Source organism: Nycticebus coucang, chromosome 8 (assembly GCF_027406575.1).
Source record: "Nycticebus coucang isolate mNycCou1 chromosome 8, mNycCou1.pri, whole genome shotgun sequence".
NCBI classification, from domain to species: Eukaryota; Metazoa; Chordata; class Mammalia; order Primates; family Lorisidae; genus Nycticebus; species Nycticebus coucang.
The window spans coordinates 9,469,009-9,479,928 of NC_069787.1; the positions used below are offsets into that span (position 1 = coordinate 9,469,009).

The 10,920-nt window shown below is 47.3% G+C and overlaps 2 protein-coding genes across 2 annotated transcripts; one reads left to right on the forward strand and one right to left on the reverse strand.

Moving 5' to 3' along the window:
- Positions 1–615: 615 nt before the first annotated feature.
- BRK1 (BRICK1 subunit of SCAR/WAVE actin nucleating complex) lies at positions 616–10,212 on the reverse strand. Its single transcript, XM_053599276.1, has 3 exons — positions 9,994–10,212; positions 1,770–1,852; positions 616–1,249 (listed from the first exon to the last, which is right to left on the reverse strand). The coding sequence occupies exons 1-3, from the start codon at positions 10,109–10,111 to the stop codon at positions 1,223–1,225; spliced, it is 228 nt and encodes a 75-aa protein (XP_053455251.1). The 5' UTR covers positions 10,112–10,212; the 3' UTR covers positions 616–1,222.
- On the forward strand, positions 3,710–5,803 carry LOC128591632 (60S ribosomal protein L37-like). The gene has a single exon (XM_053599275.1). The coding sequence runs from the start codon at positions 3,825–3,827 to the stop codon at positions 4,116–4,118; it is 294 nt and encodes a 97-aa protein (XP_053455250.1). The 5' UTR covers positions 3,710–3,824; the 3' UTR covers positions 4,119–5,803.
- Positions 10,213–10,920: the final 708 nt, after the last annotated feature.

The window sequence follows — 10,920 nt, forward strand, 5'->3', positions numbered from 1 at the left end:
CCGGGCCTGCTAAACAATAATGATAACTGCAACCAAAAAAAAAAAAAAAAAGCCGGATGTTGTTGCAGGCACCTGTAGTCTCGCTACTTGGGAGGCTGAGGCAAGAGAATTGCTGCAGCCCAAGAGTTTCAGGTTGCTGGGAGCTATGATGTCCGGACACTCTACCTAGGGCAACAGAGACCCTTGTTTCAAAAAATTAATTTGCTTTCAAAGAAAGTAGACATTTAACTTGTACTGTATAACAAGATATAGGTTATCTTGGATTATAGTTGTAATCCAAGATTACAGTCTGTCCTGGATTAGTTAAATCATGTGGATACTGGCATTTCCATAGACTGTAAGCATCACGCCTGATTCAATGCTGTGTCTTTTATTAAAACATGCTTACACAGTACATACTTGGTCAATGTCTGCTAATTAACCAAAAGATTCCCAGAATGAATTGTCAGCTGAATGTATAAAGATGGGGGCTTGGGTTGGTAAGCCACTTAAGCTTTGAATCAAACAGCTACATCTGAAGGTTTTATGATAGAATAATCATCTTACATGTCACATTTCTGTGGAGTAAGTGAGCCCATTTATAGCTTGTCTGCCCATCACAATCACAGCAGTCAGATAAGTCGAGGAGTTTATTAAGGGAATATGAGGCACAGACACCTCCACTGACAGGAAGAAAGCTCTGGAAGTGTCCCTTCAAGCCAAGTGAGGGCCTGGCCTTGACCTCCCCCAAATGACAAGAAACTGGTGGGTTAGCAACAACATTCCCTGGCAGCCACACTGCCAGAGGACGAGTGCCTCAGCCAGGCTGCCACCCCTCACCTCCCACCAAAGGTGCGGAAGAGAAAAAGACTGTATATAGATTCAGTGCAGAGGCAATGAGAGGTAAAGAGAGTCTGAGAGACAAAGAAAGAGATGTGGTGAGGACCTTCACAAAGAGTTCCAGGATTTTGGCCCCAAACACCTCAAATACATTGACAAGTAGTTTGATAAAATGTTACTGAAAAGGTAAAATGCCAAGAGTTGCCCTGAACTTCTCCCTGTGAGGCACATCACACCCCCAGATGCATATGGCAGAGCCCAAAGGCTACACTTTTGAAAAAAGAAAACAAGAATAAGCCCTGTTGCTCTTCGAGGAGAGAGGAAGGAGCTGAAGGCTGCTGGGGCCTTTCCCACGTGGCCTGTGTTCTGTCAAGCAACTTCCCAGCAGCAGCACGGCATGCTTCTAGGTGAGCGTTTCACCCTTTGTCACCTGTCAAAAAAAACCCTGACATTTAGATAAATTCAAAAAGATTAAAGGCATCTAAAGAAATCTTACTTATCATCCTAGGCAGTGACGAATGGTAGAAAAGAATACAGATTTGGGGTGGCGCCTGTGGCTCACTTGGTAAGGCGCCGGCCCCATATACCGAGGGTGGCGGGTTCAAACCCGGCCCCAGCCAAACAGCAACCAAAAAATAGCCGGGCGTTGTGGCGGGCACCTGTAGTCCCAGCTACTCGGGAGGCTGAGGCAAGAGAATCGCTTAAACCCAGAAGTTGGAGGTTGCTGTGAGCTGTGTGAGGCCACGGCACTCTACCGTGGGCCATAAAGTGAGACTCTGTCTCTACAAAAAAAAAAAAAGGAAAGAATACAGATTTGTAGCCACAGAAACCTAGCTCAAATTCAGGCACAGTACTTAACTTCTCTAAGCCTGTTTCTTCCTTCAGGATTTTTTCAGCAGTAAGTGTACATATCCATTCTCTCTTGGACAGCCCTTGTCCATCATACATACCCGTGCTTCAATGTATTCTATTCTCCGTTCAAGGGCTGTCAATTTCTCGTTTAGTGTTGCAAGTCTTGAACGACAAGACATATCTGGTAAAAAGAAACTAATGTCAGGATTAATTTCACTCCAGACACAGACACACACACCCTAGTATACCGACAAAGAGCAATAATATAGGGCGGCGCTGTGGCTCAAGGAGTAGGACGCTGGTCCCATATGCCGGAGGTGGCAGGTTCAAACCCAGCCCCGGCCAAAAACCACACACACACAAAAAAAAGCAATAATATATAAAGTACAGGCTCAATGCCTGTGGCTCAAGCGGATAAGGCGCCAGCCACATAAACATGAGCTGGCAGGTTCGAATCCAGCCCAAGGCCCGCCAAACAAAAATGACGGCTGCAACCGAAAAATAGCTGGGCGTTGTGGCGGGCGCCTGTAGTCCCAGCTACTTGGCAGGCAGAGGCAGGAGACTCACTTGAGCCCAGGAGTTGGAGGTTGTGTGAGCTGTAATGCCACAGCACCCTACCCAGGGCAACAGCTTGAGGCTCTGTCTCAAAAAAAATATATATATATATACATATACATAAAGTACAAATGGGAGTGGAAGGGATAAGGTGAGAAGTTTCTTTTTTTTTGTGGTTTTTGTCCGGGGCTGGGTTTGAACCCGCCACCTCCGGCATATGGGACCGCCGCCCTACTCCTTGAGCCACAGGCGCCGCCCGGTGAGAAGTTTCTTAGGTGCACAACTGCATAAAGTGGATCTGCTAAACTTCCTACCAAGTGTGGTAGGCAGAGAATAATGGCCAAAGATGTCCATTCCCTAATCCCCAGAACCTGTGAACATGTATTATACATGGCAAAAAGGACTTTGCAGATGTGATTAAAGTTAAGGACACTAAAGGCAGAATACAAATGTCTACATACAGTAACTAAGAAAATGCCATGAAGGCTATGGTGAACAGTTTGATGAGAATATTTCAGATTGTATATGAAACCAGCACATTGTACCCCTTGATTGCACTAATGTACACAGCTGTGATTTAACAATAAAAAAAAAAAAAAAGGAAAAAAAGATAATAAAGTTAAGGACCCTGAGATCCTGGGATTTATCCTAGATTATCTAAGTGGGCCCAATCTAATCACAAGTTCATAAATGTAGAAGAGAAAGGCAGAGGAAGAGGGTCAGAGATGAGATGAAAGAAGGAAAAGAGACTTGAAGTATGAAAAGGACTAACCTGCCATTGCTGGCTTTGAAGATGAAGGAAGGGGGCCATGAGGCAAAAAATACAAGTGACTTTTAGAAGCTGGGGACACCCAGATGACAGGAAACAGGGATCTCAGTCCTATAACAAGAAACTGAATTCTGCCACCAACCCAATAAACAAGGAAATTGATCCTATCCTAGAGCCTCCAGAATGGAAGGCAACCCTGCTGACATCTTTAATTTAGCCCCGTGATAACTGCTGGATCTCTGACTCATACAATGGCAAACTAATACATTTACATGATTTAAGCTGGTAAATTTGTGGCAATTTATTGTTAAAGTAGCAATAGAAAGGTAATATACCAAGGCTGTACAGATGGCCATCTGCTTTAATGTTTTTTGGGCTAGGCATGGTGGCTCACACCTGTAATCCTAACACTCTGGGAGGCCAAAGTGGGAGGATCCCTTGAGCTCAGGAGTTAAGAGACCAGCCTGAGCAAGAGCAAGACCCCATCTATACTAAAAATAGAAAAATTGATATGGCATATAGTGTTGGACACCTATAGTCCCAGCTACCTGGGGGGCTAAGGCAGGAGGATCACTTAAACCCAGGAGTTTGAGGTTGCTGTGAGATAGGTTAATGCCATGGCACTCTAGCCTAGGCAACACAGTGAGACTGTGTCTCAAAAATAAAAGAGAAGGGCAGCGCCTGTAGCTCAGTGGGTAGGGCACTGGCCACATACACCAGAGCTGGCGGGTTTGAATCCAGCCTGGGCCTGCCAAACAACAATGACAACTACAACCAAAAAATAGCTGGGCGTTGTGGTGGGTGCCTGTAGTCCCATCTACTTGGCACCATGACGAAGGGAACGTCATCATTTGGAAAGCATCGGAATAAGACGCATACGTTGTGCCGCCGCTGTGGCTCTAAGGCCTACCACCTACAAAAGTCCACCTATGGCAAATGTGGCTATCTCGCTAAGCGCAAGAGAAAGTATAACTGGAGGGCCAAGGCTAAAAGAAGAAATACCACTGGGACTGGTCGGATGAGGCACCTAAAAATTGTGTACAGCAGATTCAGGCATGGATTCTGTGAAGGAACGACGCCTAAACCCAAGAGGGCAGCTGTTGCAGCATCCAGTTCATCTTAAGAATTTCAACAATTAGTCATGCAATAAATGTTTTGGTTTTTAAAAATCCAAAAAAAAAAAAAAAATCTGAGATTACTGGAGCCACATCATTACTGTAGGTCTAGAGGATACTTAATGATTTATGGATATCTGCAAAGGCTTTTTAGAACTAGAGAAAAGTTGAAGAACATCAAATACCCTGCAGAACCCACATTCCATCTGTAAAAACAGACAAAATTCCTTTTCTTCCTCTAGCTTTCTTTTTTTTTTTTAATTTTTTTTTTGCAGAGTCAGAGTCTCATTTTATTGCCCTCGGTAGAGTGCCATGGTGTCACACAGTTCACACAACCTCCAACTCCTTGGCTTAGGTGATTCTCTTGCCTCAGCCACCCGAGTAGCTGGGACTACAGGTGCCAGCAACAATGCCCGGCTATTTTTTTTGTTGCAACTTGGCCTGGGCCAGGTTTGAACCCGCCACTCTCAGTACATGGGGCCGGTGCCCTACCCACTGAGCCACAGGCGCCACCCCCTCTAGCTTTCTCAATCTTCTATTCCCACCTCACCCAAGATGAAACCTAGATTTCCCTCCTCTGTAAACTTCTAAAACAGAAACTTATTCTTTCTCCAACTATTCTCAACGTGAGAGAAAGGGTATTTAAGCATGGTAATTTTTACTTCCTCTTCCAACACTGTTTTCAGTCATCTCTCAATAACCTTCACTTTTTTTTTTTTTTTTGTAGAGACAGAGTCTCACTGTACCGCCCTCGGGTAGAGTGCCGTGGCGTCACACGGCTCACAGCAACCTCTAACTCTTGGGCTTACGTGATTCTCCTGCCTCAGTCTCCCGAGCAGCTGGGACTACAGGCGCCCGCCACAACGCCCAGCTATTTTTGTTGTTGTTGCTGCAGTTTGGCCGGGGCTGGGTTTGAACCCACCACCCTCGGCATATGGCGCTGGTGCCCCACTCACTGAGCCACAAGCGCCACCCAACCTTCACTTTTTAATTCTAAAATAACTTGAGACACTCTCTCACATAATGGTTTAACACTTAGCTAACAAGTTTCCTTTTCATCTCTTTGCTAGCTATTTTGAAAAAATCACTTCAGCATCCACTTTGACAAATCTTCCTACATGCTGATCTTGCCTTCTCAGTGGGTAGGCTGAGGCAAGAGATCGTGTGAGCCCAAGAATTTGAGGTTGCTGTGAGCTGTGACACCACAGCACTCTACTTAGGGTGACGAAGTGAGATTCTGTCTCAAAAAACAAACCGGGAGGAAAAAAAAAGCTATAATGCATGACAATCTATTTTTAGAAATTTCACAGATTTGAAAGAACAGATAGGCCTAATGTTAGGATATGATTGCTGTATTATGATCTGTGTGTTCTACTCCCACCAGCTGGAATCACAGGGTAAAACCTGTTCAGAAAGTCATTTGCTATCTTGGAAAAACAGTTTCCTCTCCAAAACACATGGTGTATGCAGACCCTGCAATCAGGGTAAGGACTACTGCTGTTTTCAAAGACCTATTGATGCCCCCTCAAAGTAAACTTCTATTGCATCTTTGCACCACCAAATTATACCCTCATAAACACAGTACAGTTGACTCTTGAACAACGCATGGGTTAGCGGCACCAATGCCTTGTGCAATTAAAAGTCTGTGTAGGGCGGCGCCTGTGGCTCAGTCGGTAGGGCGCCAGCCCCATATACCGAGGGTGGCGGGTTCAAACCCGGCCCCAGCCAAACTGCAACCAAAAAGTAGCAGGGCGTTGTGACGGGCGCCTGTAGTCCCAGCTGCTCGGGAGGCTGAGGCAAGAGAATCACCTAAGCCAAGGAGTCGGAGGTTGTGTGAACTGTGTGACGCCACGGCACTCTACCGAGGGCGATAAAGTGAGACTGTTTCTACAAAAAAAAAAGTCTTGTGTAACTTCTGACTCTCCAAAAACATAACTACTAATAGCTTGACTGAAGACCTCACTGATAACATAAACAGTTGATAAACACATTTTGTACGTTAAATGTATTATTTACTGTACTCTTGTAATAAAGTAAGCTAGAGAAAAGATGTTATTAAGAAAATCGTGGGCGGCGCCTGTGGCTCAGTGGGTAGGGTGCCGGCCCCATATGCCGAGGGTGGCGGGTTCAAACCCAGCCCCGGCCGAACTGCAACAAAAAATAGCCGAGCGTTGTGGCAGGCGCCTGTAGTCCCAGCTACTTGGGAGGCTGAGTCAAGAGAATCGCCTAAGCCCAAGGATTTGGAGGTTGCTGTGAGCTGTGTGACACCACGGCACTCTATCTAAGGCGATAAAGTGAGACTCTGTCTCTACAAAAAAAAAAAAAAAGAAAAAGTGTGGCGGCCTGTGGCTCAGTGAGTAGGGCGCCAGCCCCATATGCCGAGGGTGGCGGGTTCAAACCCAGCCCCGGCCAAACTGCAACCAAAAATAGCCGGGTGTTGTGGGGGGGGCCTGTAGTCCCAGCTACTCGGGAGGCTGAGGCAAGAGAATCGCATAAGCCCAAGAGTTAGAGGTTGCTGTGAGCCGTGTGGCGCCACGGCACTCTACCCAAGGGCGGTACAGTGAGACTCTGTCTCCACAAAAAAAAAAAAAGAAAAGAAAAGAAAAGAAAATCGTAATTGGCTCGGTGCCTGTATCTCAGCAGCTAGGGCACCAGCCACGTACACCGGAGCAGGTGAGTTCGAATCCAGCCTGGGCCTGCCAAACAATGACAACTACTTGGGAGGCAAGGGAATCGCTTCAGCCCAAGAGTTTGAGGTTGCTGTGAGCTGTGACGCTATGGCACTTTACCCAGGGCAACAGCTTGAGACGCTGTCTCAAAAAAAAAAAAAAAAAGAAAATCATAATTAAGAGAAAATATATTAACTATTCCTTAAGTGGAAGTGGATCATTGTAAAAATCTGTCTTTATGGGCGGCGCCTGTGGCTCAGTTGGTAAGGCGCCGGCCCCATATGCTGAGGGTTGCAGGTTCAAGCCCAGCCCCGGCCAAACTGCAACAAAAAAATAGCCGGGCGTTGTGGCGGGCGCCTGTAGTCCCAGTTGCTCGGGAGGCTGAGGCAAGAGAATTGCGTAAGCCCAAGAGTTAGAGGTTGCTGTGAGCCGTGTGACGCCACGGCACTCTACCCGAGGGCGGTACAGTGAGACTCTGTCTCTACCAAAAAAAAAAAAAAAAAAAAAAAATCTGTCTTTATACTGATCATCTTCACATCAAACAGTATGCGGAGGAGGAAGGATTGGTTTTGCTATCTTAGGGGTAGCAGAGGCAGAAGAGGTGGAGGAGGCAGGAGGCAGGCACACTTGGTATATCTTTATTGTACTTTATTTTTTTTTTTAGAGACAGAGTCTTACTTGGTCACCCTCCATAGATTGCCGTCTTAGCTCAAAGCAACCTCAAACTCTTGGGCTCAAGCGATTCTCTTACCTCAGCCTTCCAAGTAGCTGGAACTACAGGCACGCCACAACGCCCAGCTATTTTTAGAGACAGGGTCTCGCTCTTGCTCAGGCTGATCTTGAACTGTTGAGCTTCACCATGTCAGCCTCGCAGAGTGCTGGGATTTCAGGTGTAAGCCACCACACCAGGTATAACTTTTTTTTTTTTGTAGAGACAGAGTCTCACTGTACCGCCCTGGGTAGAGTGCCGTGGCGTCACACAGCTCACAGCAACCTCTAACTCCTGGGCTTCCGCGATTCTCTTGCCTCAGCCTCCCGAGCAGCTGGGACTACAGGCGCCCGCCACAACGCCCGGCTATTTTTTGTTGTTGTTGCAGTTTGACCGGGGCTGGGTTTGAACCCGCCACCCTCGGCATGTGGGGCCGGCGCCCTACTCGCTGAGCCACAGGCGCCGCCCAGGTATAACTTTTTATTGAAAAAAAAAAAACCAACAAAAAAACCCGGAGCGGTGCCTGTGGCTCAAAGGGGTAGGGCGCCGGCCCCATATGCTGGAGGTGGCGGGTTCAAACCCAGCCCCAGCCAAAAGCTGCAAAAAAATAAAAAAAACCCACACGTATATAGACACATGCAGTTCAAATCTGTGTTGTTCACTAGTCAACTGTATGAGTCTCACAGACATAAGAATTGAGGAGTCATGCTAAGGACTTGGAACAAAAATACACCACATATATACTCAACTTGAATCACGGAATGTCAAAACAATGTACTAAGGTCTGTCTAATGACTTAACCAGTTTCTCAGCCTTGTTTTATGATATTATAAACCCTCAGAACTTTCCTCAGGTAGACCTAACTGCTAAGTCAAATTGCTTTAATTTTTAATTTTACATCATAATTCTGTTCTTCTTTACATGTGACTAATTGTTCTCTTCTCTAAATACTTTTTGTTATTTCTATGTTTTGTTCTTTTCTTTTTCAGTTTATTTTTAATTTTTTAAATTTCTTTTCTCTTAGCTTTTTTCCCACTAAATTCACTTTCTAAATCTAAAAATCTTTGTAAACCACCAGGCAATTACTTTGAACATCTGGCAATTACCATTATATTTATTTATTTATTCATTGATCCATTCATTCATTCATTCTGGGACAACAGTCTTATTGTGTTGCCCCAGGCTACCCTGTACTGGCATCAGCTTAGCTCACAGCAACCACAAGCTCCTGGGTTTAACCAATCCTCCTGTCTCAGCCTTCCCTGTAGCTAGGACCACTGGCGCCTGCTAGAACACCCAGCTAATTTTTCTATTTTTAGTAGAGACAGGCTCTCTTGCTGAACTCTTTTTCAGCAAGAGTTCAAGACAAGACAGGCTCTCTTGTCTTGAACTCTTTTTTTTTTTTTTTTTTTGAGACAGAGTTCCGCTTTGTCACCCTTGGTAGAGTGTCCTAGCATCATAGCTCACAGCAACCTCAAATTCTTGGGCTCAAGTGATCCCCTAGACTCAGCCTCCCAGTAGCTGGGACTATAGGTATGCACCACAATCCCCAGCATTTTTTTTTTTTTTTGAGACAGAGCCTCAAGCTGTCATCCTGGGTAGAGTGCCATGGCATCACAGGTCACACCAACCTCCAACTCCTGGGCTCAAGCGATTCTCCTGCCTCTGCTTCCCAAGTAGCTGGCGCTTGCCACAATGCCCGGCTATTTTTTGGTTGCAGCTGTCTTTGTTGTTTGGTGGGCCAGGGCTGGATTCGAACCTGCCAGCTCAGGTGTATGTGGCTGGCGCCTAAGCCGCTCGAGCCACGCAGAGCCCCCCAGCTATTTCTTTTAGAGGCGGGGTCTCGCTTTGGCTCAGGAGGGTTTCTAACTTATGAGCTCAAGCAATCCACCCGCCTTGGCCTCCCAATCTGAGCCTACAGACAGAACAGCTAGTGTAGGTTAGATACTAGCAACAAAAAGAGGACTTGCAAGGCCCTACGAGTCTCCGACCTGACTTCAGACCTCCTCTCCTATCACTACCACCACACAAGGAAGGAATGGAAAGGAGAGGCTGAGGGCACCACTAAAAGGCACTGACGCTAGAGGGTTTCGACTTCATCCTGAACGTGGCACGGTGCCACCAAGAGTCTTGAAACAGGACAGTGACACAGTCTCGGCTGCGCATTCTGGGTGAAAAGTGGAGGCTGGGATGGAAGCCGAGCACGAAGGAGGCAGGGAGGTCACAGAACGCAACAGTGTAGATGGCACTGCCTAACGGGTCTGGGAACGGGGTCCAAGGGGATGGCAAGAAGCCGATTAGCTCCGCTCAGGGCCGGTAACCTCACAGAGACTGTCCAGCTGAACCTGAGGGGCAGGGCGGGAGAGGGAAGGGGGGCCTGAAGGAGGAAGTGAAAACCGGCAAATGCCAAAGGCTCCCGGAGAGCCCCCTTAAACCTGCTCAGCGCCCCAGCAAACCTCCTCAAAGGCCTCCCTCCTCCCCGCTTCCCCCTGCTCGCCCGCTGACCAAACGAGTTGAGAAAATCCGCGATTTTCTTGATGCTGCTGGTGATAATCTCGATGTACTCCCGGTTCGCCCAGTCCTGGTGTATCTCCCGCTGCACCGGATCCTCTTGCCCCGCCATAGCTGCCGCCTGAGGAAGAGCGACTGCGCAAGCGCCCTGGCCCTACAGGCGGCCAGTGCGCCTGCGCGTCCAGCCCACACCCATCTCCTTTGGCACCCACGAATCCACGGGCGTTCTGGTGCGCCTGCGCAACGTTACGCCCTAGTTGACGTTTCTCTCAGCTCCCACGCCGGCGAAAGCAGATGTAACTGGGGCGGGGCGGACTGAGTGCGCAAGCGTCAGAAACCACCTACCTACGCCGCTCTCCCACGGTTTTGGTTGTTAGTAGGGACGTGGGCTTTGGTGGCATCCTCTCTCAGCTGCTCCAGGCTCAGGGTGTGAAGTCTGTTATACAATAAAATGGGCATAGTTGATTAACTGACACTAAAAATGACTTTTTAAAAATGCTTTCAACAATACAACATGATGTCGGCCGGGCGCGGTGGCTCACGCCTGTAATCTCAGCACTCGGGAGGCGCAGGCAGGTGGATCGTCTGATTGCAGGAGCTCGAGACCAGCCTGAGCAAGGGCAAAACCCTGCCTCTAAAAATAGCCGGGCATTATGGTGGACGCCTGTACCCCCGGCTACTTGGGAGGCTGAGGCAAGTGAATCGCTTGAGCCCAAGAGTTTGAGGTTGCTTTGATGCCACGGCACTGACAAAGTGAGACTCTCAAAAACAAACAAGCAAACAAACAATACAACATGATGTCCCACCTTATGTTTATCAAATGAACCAAACTTTTTTTTTAACGACAATACCCAGGGATGGAGAGGCTGAGATGAAATTGTGTAGGGCATACTGCAAATTGGCACAGTCCTTTGAAAAAGG